General features: G+C 43.6%; 2 protein-coding genes across 2 annotated transcripts; both read right to left on the bottom strand.

The window, feature by feature from the left end:
* Positions 1-710: 710 nt before the first annotated feature.
* b4galt3 (UDP-Gal:betaGlcNAc beta 1,4- galactosyltransferase, polypeptide 3) lies at positions 711-7079 on the bottom strand. Its single transcript, XM_086141975.1, has 8 exons — positions 6892-7079; positions 6192-6272; positions 5601-6117; positions 5261-5496; positions 4798-4988; positions 4588-4710; positions 2585-2689; positions 711-2488 (listed from the first exon to the last, which is right to left on the bottom strand). Exons 3-8 carry the CDS (start codon positions 5881-5883, stop codon positions 2131-2133), a joined length of 1296 nt encoding a protein of 431 aa, XP_085998101.1. The 5' UTR covers positions 5884-6117; positions 6192-6272; positions 6892-7079; the 3' UTR covers positions 711-2130.
* Positions 7080-8147: 1068 nt separating this feature from the next.
* On the bottom strand, positions 8148-22104 carry bgnb (biglycan b). Its single transcript, XM_086141588.1, has 8 exons — positions 21905-22104; positions 15213-15475; positions 12607-12719; positions 11855-12068; positions 11625-11735; positions 11074-11167; positions 9846-9984; positions 8148-9740 (listed from the first exon to the last, which is right to left on the bottom strand). The coding sequence occupies exons 2-8, from the start codon at positions 15463-15465 to the stop codon at positions 9543-9545; spliced, it is 1122 nt and encodes a 373-aa protein (XP_085997714.1). The 5' UTR covers positions 15466-15475; positions 21905-22104; the 3' UTR covers positions 8148-9542.
* Between the last annotated feature and the right edge of the window lie 201 nt (positions 22105-22305).

Here is a 22305-nt window from a genome sequence, read left to right as displayed (position 1 = left end):
CAGATGAATAAGCATAAACTCCCTCTATAAAACTATATTCATTCATAAAACTTTTCGCCATGTATTTTTTGGTTCGATACATTAGCAAGTTGTTTGTGACATTTAAGCTGCCCGGCTCAGTAACTGATGCTATGCAAATAAGAAAGCTGCGCACAGAGATTGCAAAGATTGGACTGGCTGAAACCTATGAATGGCAAACATTAATGATTAACATTCATGTCACGCCTCGGTTTAATTCAATCCTTGACTCCTCGGAGGTGGCATCCAGCCATGTGTTGCCGCTGGATGGCGCTTACACACAACAAGCGGTTTGCCTTCAACCCAGATTTATGTCGTGAGGCACAATGATGCGTCGGAAAGATGGCGATATGGAATAAAGGGATAAGACCCGAACACCCTCAACACTCCCGCACTGCAAACTCACTTTAGAATTCTTTGTATTTAGCTCTTGATCGGCTCTATAAATAAATAAAATACATTCAAATGACTATTCGTAATAAATTACCTGCTAGCATGACAAAATACAATTCTACACCAAAAAAATAAGCAGAACAATTTTCCAGGCTATTTAACTATACTGTTTAACCATTAGCAGCAACTGATCCTACAAGTGCAACGGCTCAATTTTCCAACCATAGTCTTATTTAACACTTTACTGGATAATCTCGTCCAAAAGATGGACTCAAAAAAAATGATACATTCTAAAGACACTGTGTGGGGGGAAGAAAAAAAAAAAAAAAAAGGTGATCTGACAAATTAGGTGGCTTTTTATCTGATTATCTGTCTATCCAGATTACATACACAGGAGTGCTCGTCTGGTGGATGTCAAAATACAACTATGGAATTTCCTTTCAAATAAAGAGATTTCTCTCTTTATTCTCGCCTGATTTCTGTCAAAGAATGAAAAGCCTATTTAACATAAACGAAGCAAAACAAGGCCCGGAAAACACTGGTCTGTACATTTAGATGCTTCTGATATTTCACAGCATAGCGAAAAAGACTGTGATAACATCAGACGTCTTAGCAGAATGTCGACTTTAGCCTATACACGTGGCACGATTGTAACTATGACCGTTCTTATATCCGAACGCATTCTGAATCGAGCAAATGTGGTAATGAGCCTAAAATATTGTCTACATTTCTCCATAAAAATTACAGATATTCTCAGAAGCACAGGTTTATGTATCAAGAATATAGTTAAACTTGACAACAAATATCATGCCAAGTGTATGATTATCTGACAGACGTTAAGATATACTATATTTTCTGACTTTTTTGGTGGATGAGTGGTTGTCTTCTCAAAATGATTTGATTGTCTAGAAACTGAAACCCCCCCCAAAAAAAGAGAGGCACCAGACTGAAAGAATGGATGACTCAAACAAACCAGTAAACATATAAAGAAATTTCTCTATATAAATATAAACTCTAGGATCGGCTAACGACTGCGGAGTCGGCCAGCGTTCGACCGATGCACGTGTGTATAAAAACGGCAGTCCCAGAACAAGAAGTTATTCCGATCTCGAAACAACTTATCCTCCCTGCTTTTTAACTTTTGCCACGAGGCCGGAGAGGTAAACCCACCCCAGATCGGTGTCTAAGAGTAACTATTTTGTTCTATAAAAGCGCATAAAAGAGAGAAGGCACAGAAACACAATCCCACCGTGGAGTGAACCGACAGCAGCAGGTTTTTTAGGGGGGAGTAGACCGGATGAAGTTGCAGGTCAGCGACTGGGCTGTAAACAACTTTAGGTGTCTCATCAACAGCAGATATTCAAAGTTGCCGCCTCATTTACACTTCATTTGTTTTTGCAGCTTTATGTAGATGTGGCTGAGTGGTTCACTGTCCGCCTGAAGGCTCCAGTCTAGTTATAGTGGTGACTAAAGAGTCATTCAGCAGAGCCGGAGTCACATTCAAAGGGTAATAAACCAAGAAGAGTCAACTCGGTCGTGTTCCTGAATGCACCCATGTGGACAAAGCGGCTTCTTCATTTGATCAACTGCATTGCTATTCAAAATCCTCCTCTAGGGTCACAACACTGACGTGTTATACTTTGCTTTCTCCTCTGTGAACTCTCTGATCAACATCTAAGCAGCCATTTTATGATAGAGATGAGATGCGGTCCTTAAACGTTACATCCCGTTCTGTTTCGCAGCACCTGTTTTCATCTGATTTGCTACCTTGGACCGACCGGTTTCTGTCTGGACGCCAACAGGCTTGGCTACAGTGACGTTCGCCGACACGACACCTTTGCCGCTTTGCTTCTTCTTCACCTCATCGTCTTTCGTCGTGTCTACGCTATGTTTTTGGCCCGGGGCGGTCGATTTCATCGGGACGGGTGCTTTCCCATGCGGGAGATGGGGGTCCTCTCCTATGTTGACGGTGAGATTGGTGTAGAGGGGCTCCAGCTCCTTGGATAGGAGCTCGTAGGTCAAGGAATTGAGGCCGTCGGAGCGCCAGTTAAGTCGGGTCCTTTTCAAGAGGTCAAATCTAAAACGATGGAGAAAGTCAAAGGGGTTAAACCGGGTTAAAAGTCACTTTTTGACATGAACGACAGCTTCTTATACAAATGAAGTTTTTTGGTACCTGTGTGGATTTTGCTCGTTGCCTCGGTCTCCTCTGTGCTTGATCATTTTGTAATGACCAATGGCCACTGGAGGGCGCACAATCTTCATGCCAGAAAGACGTACCCTGAGCAGACAGCAGAGGACAGCTATCAACAGATAGGGTTTCAATCAAAGCACAAAATCCAGGAAATCTAATATCGGTGCCAGGAGATAAAGACCAACAAAGGCCTATTCGTCACTACTGATGTTTTTTTTGGTCTGTTATTGAGAACAATAACACAACATGGCCTTGAACCTCTATAGGAAAACACCCGGATGAAAGAAACAGAGAACTTGAGAAGGAGAACTGTGGAAAAATACATCTATGGTATCTAAATGTGGAGGATAGCGTCATGGTTTCCCACTCCCGTCTCTGGTCCTACTGTGTCACTCAGCTGACCGCACCAAAACATGAACCTGATGTGATGAAAATCCTATAAATGACAACTTTTTATTTTCAGTTTGAGAGGAAGTAGAAAGGACAAACAGAAACGACCTTTTTTTTTTTTTTTAAAATGTCCAAGCCTGAGTTGTATTTTTCCGAACCAGTTCAACATTTCACAAGTGTTGTGAATCTAGCAAGCTCGACAAAACCGATGCAATTACAACAAACCGTGGCAGAGAGATGGCTATCAGCTTGTTGGATCAACAGAAATTTTTCCAAATATAGTCATGATCCACACACAATGAAAGACCAGATGTCGCATACCGAGTTTTAGAATTCTTCAGAAAAGAACAATAAATCACAGAGCTAATAACCTCCAATGATACATCCAAGCCAGCGAGGAAAGCTAGCCAACTGTGCCAAACCTCACTGAGGCACACCTCATTCTGATTTATATTCAGAGGTTTGCGGTACATGAAGTGAGCCGGTTCTTTAATGCATCCTTATCTTTTCCACCCCTTCCCAAAAGATCACAAGATTTTAGTCTCATCAGGATTGTGATAACAAAGCTCCTTTTTTCTAATGCGTTTTCTCGAGATACCGCGATTATTTAGCGGCTTCCTATTGGAATTAAAAGAGCTACTCTGAGCTCATCTGTCCTAAAAGACCATTAAGGACTACTGTGTCACATATCTCTTCAATTAAGGCGTGACATGGGCTGGACTAGCCTTTGACATGGTAGAAAAGATGCTCCCTTCATTGGAATAATAAAAATAATTTCCCTTGGAAAATTTGTTGCACAAGTATGAAAAAGGCTGTGCCAAACGGTTTTGTCTCTTAAAACTCCCAAGGCAGTGCAGACAATGACCTCTGCTCCCGATTTAGCCCTTAAGACTGATATTCACAGAATAGAAAGTTTTCACAACAGTTTTCCCAAAGAAATCGGTCATTAGCTCGGCTTGAACGTCGCTTGACAGATTATCGTAGCATAACCTTCATCAGTGGACTCTGGTTCTGCAGAATATGTTACCAAAGCGATATAAGATGCTAAAATGTAATTCACCACTGAAAGCTGAATCACAGGAAAAACAAAAAGCTAACATTTCAAGCCACATATCTTGCTTCAAGACCATTTTAGCCTTCGTTTCTGTCGTCTCTACCCAACTCGGATAATTTGGGTTTATTTTTTTTACTATTTGTGGCCTATTTTGATGATGTGTTTGCCCCCCAATTTTATGACTTATAATTAATTTCAATTATGCGCCGCATTCGCTGCCATTCATGAGCGCCGGAGGAGCCAGGGAGCGGAGAGCGGAGGAGTCGGGGAAGCATAGAAATGAGAGAATGGTGGAATTCGGGAGCACTCGTTCCAGCCCAGAAAGTCCGGGGCAAACATACTCACTGAGCATTCCAACACAGCAAAGCCACAGCAGAGGTAAGGGACGGGAAGATGAAAGATGACGTTAGGTCACAAAGTCAAAAATATGCTCAAACATGCAGTCCTGAAACTGCGAACCACAGCAAAGAAAAACAGAATAGCCGTCATTTGACCGATGCGGTGGCACACTATTAAAACTCAGCTTATTTATCGTCTCTACCTGGCAGCGATGTCGTCATCTTCTCCTCCCCAGCCCCAGTACTGGTTGGGGAAGCCATTCATCTTCATGTACTGGTCTGGGGTCACTGCGGACACCCCGCCAAAATACTGTGGATAGGGCAGCCTTGGAGGGAAAACACCAGCAACCTTAAACATAATACAGGGCAGTGGACTTGCATATTATTCCAAAACATTCCCCCTGCGCGTTTACCTGTATCTGAACTTGTCCATGGCCACAGACAGGTGCGTGGGGAACTGTTTGTGGCAGGTGTAGGTGTTGTGATCGTTCTCGGGAAGCAGGTCAACGTCGTGCAGGAAGATGCAGCTCCAGTCTTCATCCCGGAGGGCTTCCCGCACCCCGACGTTCAGAAGCTTGGCTCGATTGAAAGTACCGTTCCCCCACTGGATTCAGAAAAAGAGCCCGAGTTCTGACGGATGCGAAATCATTCGTCGTCGTCTGACGAGACAACTTTCTTGAATGAAAGTGAATGAATCGGTCCCGGGCAGAGATTTGAGCTTCCACTCATCCAGTGGGCGGTTGAAATATTTGTGCTTTTGCATGGAAACTAATCACAAAATTGTGGATGCTGAGAGTTACATGCCTATACATTACAACAATACACTATCAATTCATCACTATTTATCACTGCAAACAAAGACACACAAAATCTGACCTGCTGTACAATATAGATGCTGTAGTGGATCTGCTGTCTTTGCAGGAAGGGATGTAGGTGATAGAGCAGGGCACGGAGGTGTGTTTGCCGGTTCCGGTACGGTACGACGATGGCAGTGTGATGACGGGGTTCACAGTCGGGGGGACGGTACCGTCCACCGGGTAACACCAACGGATTCCTCCGCCGGATCTCCTCCAAAGTCAAAGGAGAGGAGAGGTGGACAGAGACGGGCCCGACTGTCAGAAAGGAAAGGAGAATATACCATTTGTGAGCCGTCTAGTCATTTCCTGTTAATATATACATGAGGTCTATAAATACATACTTGACTGTTCTCACTCACCCAGGAGAGGGGAGGGGATCTGACAGTCTCTCAGCGGCGGCGCCGTGACAGGGGGGCCACTGCCAGAGTTTCGAGGCGGGGGCGGCGGCACCCCCAGGTGACTGAGGTTGGTGTAAACGTCGTGGGGTCGGGAATAATCAAATTCGGGTTCTGTCGTGTGAACGAGGACCGACACCAATCCTCTGAAGCCCCCGAGGGAGAAATAGAGCACAAAGGCGAACTGGAAGCCCACCAGCAGGGCCAACGTGCAGGGGGAGTCCAGAGAACGGCCGCAGCAGGCCATAGTAAGTCATAAAGTCAAATTCCAAATCGTGAAAACTTGGACGGAGGGAGCGGCGGGGGTCGGGGGGGTAAACAAGAGGTGGCTGAGGAGAGGCGGAGGAGGGAGGAGGGGTGGAGGAGGCGGCGGCGGCGGCGCTGGGGTCGGGCTCAGGTGTGCAGCAGGGGGCCGACCGTTTGTAGGAAAGGGTGATTGTACTGGTGATGCACCGTCTGCACTGCCATCACCTCCGGACCACTGAGGAGGAACGGGACAATTACTGTGGGACATTACTATTTCTATTATTTTTCTTGCATTGATCAAGATGGTACCTGCTTTTTACAAGGGTCTAATCAAAACATGTCTCGTGACCGGAAGTGCTGACTCCTCTTCCTGTTTTCTCGTCATGCCCTCTGAAATAACACAAGAGAGATGCAGTGGCGGCTTTGTCTCACATCTCCTCATCAGAAATGGGGACGAGGAGCTACAAAATAATAATATTTTCACCAAAGAAAAAAAAAAACGCAACCTCCGAGGCTTTATTTAGAAGGCATCATTTTCAGCCGTGATATTTCCACGGTGGGGGGGGGGGATGATGCTTGCGGATCGAATTAATCCAGCAGCAACGCTTCTGCGCGTGTCTGAAAAATTTCATGCACGTCCGTTTTGGGGTTGTTTTTTTTTTCTTTTTTTTTGTATTGTGTTTGAGGGTGTGTTTTTCCCCCTCAATACAGAACCCGGAACAACCGGAACGGAGCAACAATGCAGCCGAGGGGCGCCCGTCTGTGCACGCAGGTGATAGACGGGGCCTTTGCAGGCTTCCTCTCGTATTTACACGGCATGACTTCGCCGTTTTTTTTTTTTTCCGACACCCTTCTCTCGGTTCATCCTCGATTTGCTTCCCTACGACCACATCACCGGCGCATCCCTTGCGAAATCTCCAAACCAGCTCCCCCCCCCCGCTCCCCCCCGGGGGCTTCCGACGGGCCGCAGTCGACGACGGGCCAAAAAAAAAAAGAAAAATTCACGTACCTCGTCCCTGCTGGGGGGTCACTCCTCCTCCTCCTCCGCCTTCTGACACGCTCGTCCGACGCGAAATCGGTCCGGGGATGCTGACGGTCCGCTGCAGATGCGTTCACACGTAAGAGCATCGCCGTGCATCCACCGGGTGTCAAAACACGGCCAAGTGCGCTCCGCGTCCTCGGCCGCAGCGCCGCCGGGGGGCTGGGGCGCTGCGCTCCGCACCGCACCGCACCGCAACGCAACGCACCGGCGTGACGCACCGAGCGCCACTTTTGAAATCACGCAGCGCCCCCCCTCCCCCCCCCCCCCCCAAACCCACCGAATATTCCCACTCGAGATTTACTGCACGCGAATTTGAGCCATGTCGTCAAATCTGGACGGAAATACACGCAGTGCAAAGCTCTTGAAATTTAAACCGTCCAGCTCACAGTCGTGATCCATTAGATGGCCGGTAATTCTAAGATGTCTCTGGATTTTAACCACGTTTTAAGTCTTTCGTTTGACCCCGTTTCGCAAATGTGGTCGTCTGACTACAGCCCATGTTGAGCTGAAATGGCTTTCTTGCTTCTTTTTTTTTTTGTAATACCCATTTTTACCAGAAGAGTACACCAATAAACCGCGTTCAGCATGCTGATCCACTGAAATCCCAGGATTTAATATTACAGTGCTATCATTTTCTCAATTTTTTTTTTGTATTTCGGTTTTGCCTTTTAGTCACTTTGATTTAAAATGAGCTTTTTTTAAAATATGTGAACCTATAAACGCTACACAGATCTGAGCGTTCCAGTCACTCTGGTCTCTAGATTATAAAGCAGTTTCACAAGACAACTAACAATAGAATTGTCAACTGTTTCCTATGAGCAAATATGTAAACATCTTAATGTTGATGTAAATAAAATGTCAAAACAATTCCTTGCGTCCTTCATTCGTTATCTGGGCCTCTTTTCGTGCACTCAAGGTCGCAGGGGTGCTGGAGCCTATCCCAGCTGTCATTGAGCGAAAGGTGGGGTTCACCCTTGATCAATCACGGGGGTCACATTCAGAGACACAACAACCGATCACTCTGTCTGGGCAATTTAGAATCTGCATAAACCTCCTGCACGTGGGAGGAAACCCACTAAAACACGTGGAGAGCATGGAGGAGTCTCCACAGAGAGAGCCGCCCCTGTCGGAATCCAACATTTCTTTTAAATATATCACAAGACGGCATTCCAGTTCAGGACCTGTCGACTGCAGACTCCAAATAAAATGAGCAAGTCAAAATCTTCAAAAGGTATATTTTAATGTGAGCATGATGTGTGTGTTTGTACCCAAATGTAGACAAAGGTTAGCCTACTTGATCTTAACCTGTCTGTGTGTTGGATTTATTCATCAAAATGTTGTTCGTTTTTGATATTTCTTTTTTTTCTTTAAATCTCTCAATCGGCATCCAACCCCGTTTTCATCAGTGGTTCTTTGGCTTAATGCAGCAGGATAGAAATGTCTTTATTCACATGCAGCAGTAGCTTGTCAGGTTACAGAACAGAGAAAGGACAGAATACTATACTAAAAGAGTCCCATGTAGGTCTGCCAAAGTAGACAGACTGACCCCCAAGCAGATAAAGCATAACAGGAAAACTGTGCAAAACAATGCATCGACACTACTTTTTGTTCGTAGCACTACGTGAACACACTGCCTTCATTGTTGCAAAGCAAAGCCGATGTGTGTTTTTTTTCTAACATGGACGAAACCGCGCTTGCTTTGTGTCCCCTCGAGAAATACTTTCCGAAAAGTATCGTACAAACAAGAGTATTGCTTAAAAAAAGGCACATATCAGACTCTTTATACAAGCAGGCTGGTTCAGTTAGATCAAGACAGAAGAAGAGAGGATTTACGTGTGCCCGCTCTTGGATCCATTTCCAAAATACATCATAAAGTTTTACCTAATTGGCAATATAGTTGGATCTGCAATTATTTCTCCTGTGCACAAGGTGGAAAATTGTAATTATTTGTTTGACTGGTTTAGTGATTTGCTAGTAATCACAGCTGAGGGCAAACGGCTTTGTTAGTAGCATTAGCAATACAGGCTATGGTGTCCCTCCCATGACATCACAAACACAGAGTCACACACTGTACAATTTATAGATATAGAAATCTACAATGCACTGCTTTCAAATTTAAAATGCAAATTAACAAGAAAAGAAAAAAAGCTTCAAATCACTTGCGTTTTTGTGTAAGATGTTGAGTCAAAACTAATGATAATGGAATGGTTCACAACTTTTCAGTCCTTATTTACCGTGGATTGAGGCCTTGTGTAGCATTCGTCACGGACAACCTCCTCAGTCCTACTTCCAAATGTAAAATATCAAATAAGAAATAAGCAAAAAGTCAGACGAAGCCCTACAAGCATTTCTGTTTACCACTCCGGCGGCAGCTATGTGACTTGTTCTCCCTCATAATTCTAATTCATCAGTTTCTTACCCATCATCATCATCATCATCATCATCATCGTTCACGTTCCAGAAAAAAAACCTTATAATTAAAGAAAATAGAATTATTTTTTAATATTAACCCTCCTCTCTTCATCTCTCCCGTTTGGTCATAATTTAAATTATCTGCTCTTCTCTTTTCTATTGTCACCTTCCCTCTCATTCTCCGCATTATTTGCCTCCCCCCATCTCTACTTCTTGTAGTTGCCGAACTGAATGGCCAGCCGGTCGGTGACGCAGCGGAACGTTGCCGGCTGCACCTCCCAGTAGTTGACAGGGTTGGAGAACAGGCTGATGCCATTGTAGAACGCTCTCTTCATCCCAAATCCTCGAGGACAGAAGTCATTTATGCCCACCTTGCTGATATGGTTAGAATGGAGGTACACCACCTTTGGAGCAGATTTGGCAAAGTGAAAGGTTGAGATGGGCCTCCTAGAAAGTAATCGACACTACCGGATGGGAAATAAAAGCAGTCACCGCATATCTTGACTTACTTGTAGATATTTCATATCGGGGAGGCCTTTGGGAACATTGCTGAGGAGGTTGTTGTTCAGATGCAGCTCTCTCAGCCTCGGGACGAAGGACAAGCTGCCGTTCTCTATGTTACGGATATGGTTGAAGCCAAGACCCAACCTGGAAAAGGGCAGCAAAGTGAGGAAAATGTGGAATGGTTTACGACATGGTACATTTAGGGCGGACTGTAAAACAAATACTCGGGTTGCTGCAAATTTAGTGATCGACATCGAGGCAGGTGAGAACTGGGGCTACTTTGCCGCTTTGCGTTACTCCTGTAGCCCCTCAAAAAAATGCTGAGCAAGGAGCTCCGAGAACTAGAGCGGAACAGAGGAACCAAGAGGATTTTAACCAAAGACACGTTGACGTGCATCAGTAGCAGAGGCACGTGTGTAAAAACTAAAGAGGAATAATGAACACCATTTACCAGCTTACCAGTCTAAATGTCCCACTACTGTTTATTTTGGCTCACAAGAACTGTCAAAGTGTCTGCTGTGAAAAAGGTGGTACCAGTAGAAAAACATTCTTCAGGTACTTTTCACTCAACATTAAGAAATCAGCCAATTTTGCCTGGAATAAGAAAGAACACATAATGAAGTGCTGCCTGTATCCCGATGCATGTAAGTGGCAAATGCATATGTGACCCGTACAGGGCACTTACTGACACAATGCTCCGAAACAAAACCGAAATAAGTAATTACATGGCACTGAAGTGAAGAACTGAAAGACTTATTTGAAACCGTATATTCTAAAACTTGAGTTTTACTCTGAGAGACTTTCCAGATGTTGTTTTAGGACGTTTTAATGCAGTGAAATGAAGAATAGTCCTGTTGGCTTGATCTATAATACAAGCATATTTTGTGCATATATGTACACAATGATTCATTGGATGATTGTTCTTCTTATAATTATTGTTATTTACATATGTGCTTGTGTTTATTGCAGAAATCATCGTTTTGCTTTTCTTGCTCTGTCCGGTTGGCCGCCTTTGGCTCAATTGATTGAGCAGGGGTCCCTCCGATTGTAAGTGTGTGAGTGTGTGTGTTTGTGAATGGGTGAATGCCACTTTGTGTAAAGATGAAACTGCAAGATGTGAAAGTGCTCCATAAGCAGAAATCATTTCCCATGCATGCAAAAAAAAAAGGGGGTGGGGGGATTGCAATAACATTTTTAAAGCTTAGAATTAAGGATGTGGTGAGTCGGCTGCACCTGAACAGATTCTTGTAGCGGCTCAGGTCCTCCAGCTCCACAGCCTGGATCTGGTTGTGGTCCAGATGAAGCTCATGAAGACTCTCTGGAAGATCTGAAAGAAAAGCACCCTACCTATAAAACTCAACCTCTGGAAGAAGGTTTTGCTTCTTTATGAATTATATGTTCGTTAGCTTTGTCACACTGGAAAAAAAATAGTCAATGATAATCAAACAAGACTGTGTTTCACTCACTTTTACTGAGTTGTAGTTGGATATTTTGTGTTGTAAATTTTAACGCCTCACCTTTTTCTATGGCTTATTTGATGCATTTAGTTTATCACTGTGTAGATGTCATTGTGATGCTTAACCTTTATTCTTTGCATATTTCATGTTTTTCTTTAAAATCTGAACGTTAATCCTGGCACACAGATCTACTAGTTGAATCTCTCAACCTGGCTCCCAATGCAAGCATTAAAAAGACTCTGGAAATATTGAGACTCCTCATCAGTAAAATTAATAACAATGACACCATTTGCTGTGGGTTAAATGTTTGTATGTTTATAAAAATACCTTTGGGCACGCCGGTCAGCCTAGACTCCGATATACGCAAGTAATTCAGTTTCAGTCCCTTGAAGGCTCCAGGCTCAAAACCATTGTTCTCAATGGGGTTTGCTCCCATCTCTGCAAGACATAGGGAAATAATTATGCGATGCATTCTGTAAAACTACAACCCTGTACTGGGAATAAGGTAATGTTGGTTATCACGGAATATGATTCTCTTTATTAAAGCAATTTTTGACCTATGCAGTTCATGTTGCCCAGTCCCGAGAACGCGCCGGCTGCCACCTTCTTGATACGATTCTCGTGAATCCTGAGCTCAACAAGCGAGGCGGGCAGGTTTTTGGGTATAGATGTCAGCATGTTCTTGGAAAAGTAGAGCTTCTGCATGTGCCTCAGGGGGAGGAAAGTCTTGGGGTGAACTTTGGAGATAAAGTTATTCCTCAGTGACAGGCCCTGGGGACAGAGAGGACATTTTAAAAAAAACATATTTGATTTGTTGGGAAACATTTGGGAAACAGGGAAAATTGCATGTTTTTGATACTCTGTACTTTCTATCGGAAATACCAGAACACTATGCACCTGGCTGGGTTGAAATATGGCAACAGACGTGGACTGAGGTCAATAGACCTAACCGGAGATATAATGTCACGTCTGGAGTTTAAAAATTCTCTTGGTCAGTGCTTTTCAATACATTATTAGAGTGAGCGAAGCTTTCCTGCAGAAAAAAAAGCAAGGATGTGAGCCTGACTACTCCCATTTGGCCTCAGGCTCACGATTTTACACAATTAAAGCTCCCAGAGCGAAGGGCAGTGGGTGGAAAAAAATAAAGCAAATGAACCAATATAACCCCGGGGGAAATAGAGGTTGGTAATGATATTTCACACCGCTCAAGCCAATCTAAGCCGAACTGAGTTGGCTACACCTCCGCAAAAGCAGCTGAGCTAACGCAGAGAGGGATCTTATAAATGTGACTACTGTGTGTTTATCTTACGTATAAGTTTGTGAGGCCTTTGAAGTCATTCTCTTTAAGTTCAGTGATATGGTTGTTTTGCAGGTCCAGGAACTTGGTATCTGGGGGGATATTCTTTGGCACCTCGGACAGACCTGAAGACAAGACCAATAAAAACACAGGAGGAGATCGCGGTGCATTAAACACATCCATTGGCGAATGCCCACCAACACCCAAACCCTGAGAAAGGCCAGACACAGACCATGGAAAATAAATAGTTCCTGTGTGTGTTTTAAAAACTCCCATCAGGACTGAGAATTAAACCAATCACAGTCCCACACAATGTGAAATGAGCACTTTGGGGTTCTCGGGCTATTATTTTAATGAGAGGTCGACAGAGACTCGACCACGGAGGTCACACACAGACGTCAAAGAAGCACATAACTCGCATTACTGGTTTGTCACAGGCGAAGATACGCGTGCACGTACAATGCGCACAGAAGCACAAATTCCCTCGCACCAGATGGGACACCAGATGTTTTCCATCTGGTTTCCATTTGACAAAAGTCACTGAGGATATGACTCAAATACCGTCAGTAAAATCACACATCAAGTGAGAGGGAGACTGGCACAGCCCAAACACATGCTGCACAAGTTGTGATCGTACGTGCGCGTGCAGTGAAGCCGCCGTGACGCTTAGCATCTTAAGCGCAATAGCTTCGGCTAATTTTCAGCAAGACACCCGATAAGACATATTTTAAGAGCGCCGTCGACAAAAATGACTACGCGAGCATGCAAACGGGACCCGTGGTAATGGACAAAACTGTTGGAGTTGGACGACTTGTCTGGATCATTAACAAGACCACATCACAAGCGGGCGAGCGTGTCAGATGTGGTCCGCGGCGACGGACGAGCCACACTATGTGCGGCTCTACCAGGGCGAACCTCATCTGGACCGTGACCGTGATGCAACCATGTCAGCCGGGGCAGCGCGAGCCAGCTGTCCCACTGGGATGCAGTCTGCCACCACCCACATCTGACCCGGAGGACTCTACCCGGAGCTGTCCAAAGAGTTAAGTTTAGAAATAGCTTTGCTGTGCTGCGCCACACCCTCCGGGTCACCACAGCGGGATCTATCACGGTGGATACGGAAACCGGAGGCCTGACGATGAAGCCTTTTCCGAGAAATTCAAGCGCAAGATTGCGCCTGCAGCGGGGAAAAAGATAATAAATCGTGCTGCAGGTGGAATCATTTTTGAGCATTTTGTGCATTTAAATGAATCTTTCAACGTGACAGTTATAGGACTATATCACCAGATTGACTCCAGATTGACTCAAGATTGTTTTTAATCCAGGTTAGAATACCTCAAATTTGTATGCCGGCATTGAGAACTGACTGACATTACGAGCACGACCGAAACACGGAGTGACTCTCATATTAACCGGCCCCCTCGAAACCCCAAAACACAACATCTCACCCATGGCTGCCGCAAATCTCACGGCCCCTTACCGCAAGCTGACAAAACCAGTGCCTCCGTAACCCCCGGTGCCCCTCAACACAACATTAGGCTAGGATGAACACTGAGAGGAGACAGACGCCACCACCGAAATACATCTGTTCTAAATAAGCACTCGACATCTCAGAAATTATACACTTCCAGATTTACCCTCTGCAGTAATGCCGGGGACAGTAAATATATAGTGTTTGAAAAATGATGATTCAACAAAACCATTATGTCTAAACACAGACAGCTTATTGGAATTATAGCGAGCGTAATGTGAGGAATCATTATTCCGGTGTCCAGCGCATAACTGAACTTTTGAAAAAATGACTACACTTAACACGGAGGCTAAAAGTATTATTAGAATGAATGCTCAAGAAGAGTTTACTTCTTTTCTAATTCAAGGAGAAAGTTGTTGCACTTTTAATCGATCAATTATTTCTGCCGTTCATTTCCCGGCTCCTTTGCTTTGTTGTTCTTTTCAAGGCTAAAATGAGGGTTAATAATGTTGATTCTGGTCTCTTGCTGCTGATAAATGTCATTCTTTTACCCACAAACAGTCAGCTTTCATCTCTTTTCTCATAAAGCATTCTAAGAATCCCTTACTCTTCTTTTCATCATCCTCCGGATTAACAGCCTTTTCACGTTCCAAAATCAACATGAAACAGATCCTCTCCCTCTTTCTCATTGTCTTTTTTGTCGAACATCACCCATGCCATTTCTAACACCCCCATTCCGCTCTTTGATCCCTCCTCCCTCTATCATTTTCTCTTTCTTTTAGTTTCCGTTGCCCACAACGCAGCCCTTTTTTTTTTTTTCCTTCTTCTATCATCCCGGCTCTTGAGGTCATACCGTTCCCATCCAGTATTTATTAACACATGAAATCTGGATCATGAAATCCCTCAAAGAGATGGCTTTCCTAGTAAAAATACACCAGGATTATATTGAGGTAGAGGTAGAAATTCTTACGGAAGATAATGCAACAAAGGAGGGCTTCATTCTTCTTTGCTACCAAAGTCAAGCAACTTTTGGGTTATACGCGAACTGCGATTTGGTATTTTTTTCCCCAACACACACACACACATATTAACAAGTAACTCAGAAATGAATTCAACGTGTCTTTCCTTCACGCACACTTTCACTGACCGAGATCGGAACACTGGACAACTCTGAGTCGACAGTGGCAGCCGAAGGGACACATGGGCATATCTGGTACGGGGAACGAATCTGGGGTCGATCCTTCCTCTTCATCCCTCATCATCGTCGCCATCATCCCCTCGCTCTCGGTACTGTCAAAGTCAAAATCCCAGAAGCCCCTTTGTACGAAGGACAGGGCGGAGGAGGGGGAGTGCAGCCGAGCCACGCATAGCAGCAGCAACAGGAACCAGTGTGGCAGCATTTTCACACACCTGGAACACACAAGTAGAGAGGACATGGTTAGTATTATTGCAAATAAATATACACTTAAGTTTGAAGTGTCATCCATGAGATGCATCGTTACTTCGTGCAGTCGAAAAATGTTGCACAGCCAATTGTGATGCATTTAAACTGTTGACAAGAATTTTCTCCTCATTAGCACACCCTTTTTCTATGAATAAGTGAATTCAAAATCAAATGCCAAAAAAGAAATCACACAAAAAAAAGAAGGGTGCCCTGATCTACCAAGTGTGTGTTGATATTTAATATAAAAAAAAAGCACATTGTTTCAGTAATATTTGATATTTCTATTGTCTTATTTCATCCACTCCTTTATGTGTGAGAATCTATTTTCATAGTCTGTTACGTTTTACATATGACCTATTCCTAAATTGGGAAAATTGTACTTAGAGTACTTGAGTTCTTTGGATAGCTGATATGGAATCGCAGGATAATTGTTTGTGCTGCCATCCGCACTCGGCTGTGTGCGTCCCAGCACCCAAAAGGTGACGGACTTTCCCCAAGTTATGAAGAAGCAACTATTTTGATGTCGGGATACAGTTTAACCTGCAGCATTGCAAGCTAAGAACGATTGTTAATGACAAATGTGCTTTGGAATATTATGTTCTGGTCTGGTTATTCTGAAATATAAAGCTCTACTGTTTCATACCACACCCAGTGGCACACCAGAAGCTGGAACCTGCCCCTTCCCAACTCCCCCTTCCCCACCCAGTAGACTCGCCAGGAATCGGCTCTGGGAATGAAAGCCACATAAACCACAAAATGTCACTGTCTGCTTCCTGCACACCGGGCTGAATCCCAGGCGGCCAAGGCTCTTCTCACTGGCCAATCTGTTAGCTGGACTAAATCTACCTCAGTGATGGAAAACCTTATTCCTTCAAGGAAGCAAACAAAGACTCCCTTCATTTACGGGGAGAGTAAGAGCAAGTTGATCCGTATTTGAGTGCGTACGCGTGTCATTAAACGTCAGACTCCATGATGTCATTGCAATGCGCGTACACGCTGACGATTGAGGTCACCAGACATATGAGTGTATGCGTTCATCGCTTGATTTATCCTGCAAGCGCCGGCCTAGCAGAGACTAGAGTGCACTCCCACGTCATTCTCAAACTAAAAACTAATTCCTGCAAAACCAAAATGACTGGGCTGGTTTATCCTTGATGCAGGATATTCTGACCTTTACCCGGAGGCTAATCCTGTAAAGACCACCCGTGCAGTGCATCGGACCCCTGGGTCAGATAAATCCCTTTTAATCTCTGTCTTTATCAACATCAATTCTTTTTTTTTTTTTTTTTTTTTAACCACAACTCAGACATTTGATGGAGAAGTCAGCAGGATCAAGATGACATTCTAGACAGTCAAGATCCTGAGAGGAACAGAAACGCCAGTTCATGGGGGAAAATAGGAAGATGCAGTCATTTGAACAAAAGGAGAGAAAAGGTTGAGTGTGAGAGGGTGGGGTGGATAAAAAGAGCAATATAAGACAGGGATTTAGCTCACAGAGAGCAACACTTAACACTACAACCTCACTTTATGAGCAGGATATTACGCAATTTTTCATAACAGCCATCATTGATTGTGATAAAAGGATCAGAATAGTAATGAAGTGACTGCATCACTATAAGGCCTGGTGTGAATGGGCTGCATGATTCATTAGTAGGTTTGTCTTGAGAGAAGAAAACAAAAAAAATGTTATTTATGTTGCACTTTACATATGAAGACTGCAGATTTTCACACTGCCAAGAGGAAGATTTTCAGACCGTTCATTGTCTCACCATCACAAACAGTCCATAACAACAGCTAAAACTCTTTGCTTCAGCTGATGCTCTGAATCAAAAAAGAACGCGACAAAAATATTCCGGCAGAAAAATAGCACAACCACATCACTGAGAATAAAAAGAAAAACAAAGCTGGATATATTCCCCCGCCTTGTGAAGCTGTGCTATCAATGGGTTATTAATGCAAATAAGGAAATATGGAAACAAGCATGAGTGAACTAATATACAATTTTTGCGCTACCCACTGCTGTATGCATGGGATCTTGTCAGCTCTGGACATAATCCATCTTGATTCTGAAAAAATTGAAAAACATCTACCTTATATCAATTTTATGCCTCTAGCATTTCGTGATTTTTCAAAAGACACATTCCTTTGGTTGGCTTAGTAATCCTTGAGGTATGCCAGAACAGGTAACTTTTTAAAGTCTGGCTGTGTGTGATGTGAACCTATGCAGAGGCATAAATAACCGACCCCTGCATTCTGTTCTCTGTGACTAAAATAACTTTTAAATTATACCATTTTGCACCAGAGAAAAAAAGGGAAAAAAAAACCCTGCTGCCCCGACCTCAGTCAAAAGAATGTAGCCAAAAGGACGCAGCTAGCGGCACTTATAACTGGCATCACACAATGACGCGAGTCAAGACTGCGACGCTGACTCGTACCCCTTCAATTTGATTTGGCTTTGCATGCAACAAGCACAGTGCAGCTGTATGTATATATATATATACATACAAAAACAACAGCGTCAGAGGTGGAGTTAAGAGTTAAGATAAAAAATATTTTAAAAAATCAACACAAACCCCAGCAATCTTCCATCACTGTGGATTGACGTACAAGGCCGCCTTGATCACAACATAAAGGATGAGAGTAGATTCCAGATCTATTCTCACATAGAAACGAGCTGCAAAATATGGCCAAGTTTTAGGATTTACACCTTTGTAAATCGACCAACTCTTGGTTGAAACTGAGGGCGAATAGAATCCTGATTTAAAATTTTAATGCCAAATGAGAGGCCTTATCATCCATAATCCCACTTTACATATTCATGAAACAAAGGGAAGACATGAGGAGGTCATATCGGTATCCTGATAGACATAGTCTCCAATTAGAGTTGTTAGTGTTGGCATTTTTCCGAATCATCTGAACATGAATGGCTCTGCGTAGACTTTGCAGAGGCTCCTCTTCATTTGCATAGAGAACAAGGAGTAAGTCGTAATGTGCAATGAGGATATGCTGGCTCTCGGCCTACTCGTGAATCACGCACCTCCTGTCTGAGCCTCCACAGGTGGCTGAAGCTGTCATGACACGTATCCTTCGACATCGCCAATCTAAAATTAAAAACTCCGGTGGTTTGCCATGGGATCTGAGAGAAAATCGGAATGGATTTCAGAGGCATGCGTTTACTGACTCCGAGCATATTAGTTGTTTGACTTTCCCACACCCTGTGTCTGAGATTAGGTTCACATTTCCTATATGCACCATCCATCACGTGGAGGGCACTTGTAAGACCTGACATCCACCACAATTACTCTGATGTAAACTCTAGTCCCTACACAGCAGCTGGTGCCCTTGTCAAGCTTAACATTTATTTAAGCTATATGCTGTCTGCGGTGATAGTAGCAATAATCTCAATGAGATAAAACACTCGTGTTTGGTCAGCAGGAAAGGGGGGGTCACACACACACACACACGCACACACATACATACATACATTAATGACAAAGCTTTGTTGCCATATCCACAAAACCTTTCCAACACAGACCAAGCTATCAAACACCAGACTATTTTTGTTTGTGTATTCCTGTGCAAACAAGCATCTCTCTCTCTCTCTCTCTCTCTCTCTCTTGCTGCAAGCACTGAGGAGGTCAAGAGAGTTGAGATAATGACTGAAGGTGGGGCAGAGAGTTTACCAAGCGTGCCAGCTGGCGGGGCACCGCTGGTGTATTACCAGCCGCCACGTCAGAACTCAGCTAAAATAAACATTACAGGAAAGTTCAAAGTTATCTCTGTGCTAACATAGTCATGCAAAAGTCCATTACTTTGTATATTGTTGTAAGGTGTATCTAAGCTAGTCTTGAATTGCTCCACAGGGGTTTGCGTTCTTGTTTTTCCACCCCTCTTTCGACCCCAAAATGCTCAACTAAACTCAGATTCTTGGATCAACGCAAATGTAGAATTCGTACAAGTGTTTTCTTGTGGGAATTACCTGCGTGCCTAAACACATGCACGTCCCACACACTCGCAGCCATGTTTGCTTTGTCTATAACATCTATTCCAACAGCCAGCTGTGAATCTAAGCATATACTTTTTGCCGATGACCCTATTTGAACAATATCGTGTGTAATTCTCTCCGTGCATTTGAATACGCGTGGCCAGACCAGCGTGCACACACATAACCTAAATACACACACTCCCTCACACAGGGTACACTAGGCGGGTCCGGTTGGAAGCGTTCGGGTGGAGTTAACTGCCCCAGTGGCTGTAATTTGGTGACTGCTATCACTAAAAAAAGGAACTATTTGGCAGCTTCTCTGTGGCCGCCGAGCTTGGATGTGGTGGCAAACTGCTCCGCACTGCAGAGACCAGACCTGACCAGAGCAGAAAGCAGAGCAGCACACACAGAAAAAAAAGGGCCAAATTAGTTAACAACTAGGTTATAACTGACCTTTGGATCCATAATAGAGAATAGAGGAGCCTCATTCAGACTTTGTGCCTTATTCCAAGGTTAATGCCAATGGGAGTTAGGTGGCAGTGAGAACCGCCTGCCAGCAAACATCAGTTTTAATGCAAAAACAAATTGCCAAGAACATTTCCAGAGTGAAATTTAATTTAGACCGTAAACAGCAAGTCCATTTGGAGAAAACTACTGTGGGAAAACTACTGAAAAAATATAACTGACAGGTGGATGGAAAGACAGGTGTATAAACGTGTCGACGGGACAGACAGACGTGCAGCTGCGGTTCGGTCAAGCCAGTCTGGCAAAGGAGAAGGACAGGAAACAGACGGGATTCATTTTCACCGTCTGACCATTGAGTCCTGGTAAGACTGCAGCTTTGTCTGCGAGCAGCGCAGTGACTCAGTGAGAGGCCGCGGCGGCTCGGCCCGGACCGAGTTGGACACCAGGCCATCTGCAAGACAGAATGAGGCCACGGGGGAAAGGTTTGGAGGCAGACGCGTTCAACACCAGCTCCAAAACTCCTTACACTGTTGCATCACTGTGTAACTTGTTAGGCAAATATTTGAAATTGCATAACTAATTAGAAACATACTATATCAACTTTCTGTGGTCATTTATATATTTAAGATTTTCATTTTACAAATAGCTTCTGATTTTAATTTCTTTTGTTTCTCACTAATTTTCCGGACTCATTTGGTGCAAATTAAGTTTTATTCGTGTCAAACATTACAAACGACGATTTATTTATTTATTTATTTATTTATTTATCAACAAATGTATTTCTTTTGTTTGTTTGTTTTTGTCTCGGAGAGTAAATTAACAATTTAAATTGACTTCTTGTCAATGTCTGATTTGAAAAAGAAAGAAGCAGGGTTCTTTTTCGAAGAAATATATATGTATACACACATATACATAAACATATACACATATGAATACATACATTTACTTGTAGGTATATATAAATATGACGTGTGTGTGTGTGTGTGTTTATTTTTGTAAAAAACAATTAGAATGTCTGTTGTTGGGTTGAGTCAGCCCACCTTTGAATGAAGGGTTTGTGTCGATTGATGTGAATTAAAAAAAAGGAAACAGGTGGTTGGAAAACGAAGAGGTGGGAGGGGGTTGCATTGACTATCGAGTTATAACAGATCCTTGCAAATAAATACATTTAAAAAAAAACACGCCTCAAGCCAGATGGTTTTATTCCACAGAATGTGAGACTAGTGCAGACCCGTGTGTGGAATAAGTCTACTTGCCAGGAACGTTTCACCTAAATAACTCTGGAAAAAAGGGTGAATCACGGATCGATGCCACGCAATTCAGGTGTGAGTTAAAAAACTTGAGCTGATTTTCAGCTCATGCTGGCAGAACACAAGACTTTCTAGCGGCTGTTTGGCGACATCTAGTGGAGAAAAAGACCGGATATCCGTTTACTGTCGAGGATGGCGCAAAGTGCTGTGCGCCGATGCGCTGTGTTACTGCGCTGAAATAGAAACCCGGCGCACACGCAGGCCCTGCGGCCCAGGCTCAGGGTCCATGATAGCCATGATGCACACAAATTGAAAAATAAATGACATAACAATAAATAAATAACACTACCTTTGGGGGAAAAACACCGACAAAATGCATAAAAACAAATGCGCAAACACTGTAAATGACTCCACATTTGTTATTCGAAAACTCTCACATTAACGCATTGAAGATTAATAATCACACCCGTTTCTTAGTTACTTTAACATGTAATAAATATTAGATTACAACTATTAATCGTAATGGCTCTGAAATGAAGCGTTAAAAAAAATATCTATATAATCTAAACTTTTAAAAGTCAGACATTATCACCGGGAGTGGAGAAAAGTGCTGTCCCAGTCGGAGACTGGGTTGCACGGAATTTCAAAAAAAAAAAAAAAAAAAAAAAAAAAAAAAGGAAACCCCATCCCCCTACCTTATTTGGTCGAAATATTAATCCCAAAATTCCAAAAGTATATTGAAGGATGTTTCCTGCCTCAGTGAGTCGGAATTATCCTCGGTAATTTGTTTTTTAAAAGTTAAAATTTCATCACATTCAAGGGTTTCGCAGTATTTCTCGGTGGTCCTCTGACATCCAGCCGCCTCCTCCACCGCGCGTCGCTGCACCGTGTCCGGACACCGCGTGTGTTGCGAGCCCATAAAGTTAACAAGCCAGCCTCCTTTCTCCCCCCTCTTGGATGGAGGGAGGAGGAGGAGGAGGGAGGAGGAGGGAGGAGGACTGAGTACAGTACATCTTTGCTCTTTGCTTCCTGTTACAGTACCGCCGTAGACTCCTGCCAGGAGTCACTCCAATCTCCAAATTTCCATATAAAGTTT

This window comes from Fistularia commersonii, chromosome 34 (assembly GCF_037954325.1).
Source record: "Fistularia commersonii isolate RoL2024-O1a breed Wild chromosome 34, RoL_Fcom_v1.0, whole genome shotgun sequence".
Taxonomy (NCBI): Eukaryota; Metazoa; Chordata; class Actinopteri; order Syngnathiformes; family Fistulariidae; genus Fistularia; species Fistularia commersonii.
The sequence above is the reverse complement of the archived record's forward strand: the minus strand, read 5'-3'. Positions and strand labels throughout refer to the sequence as shown.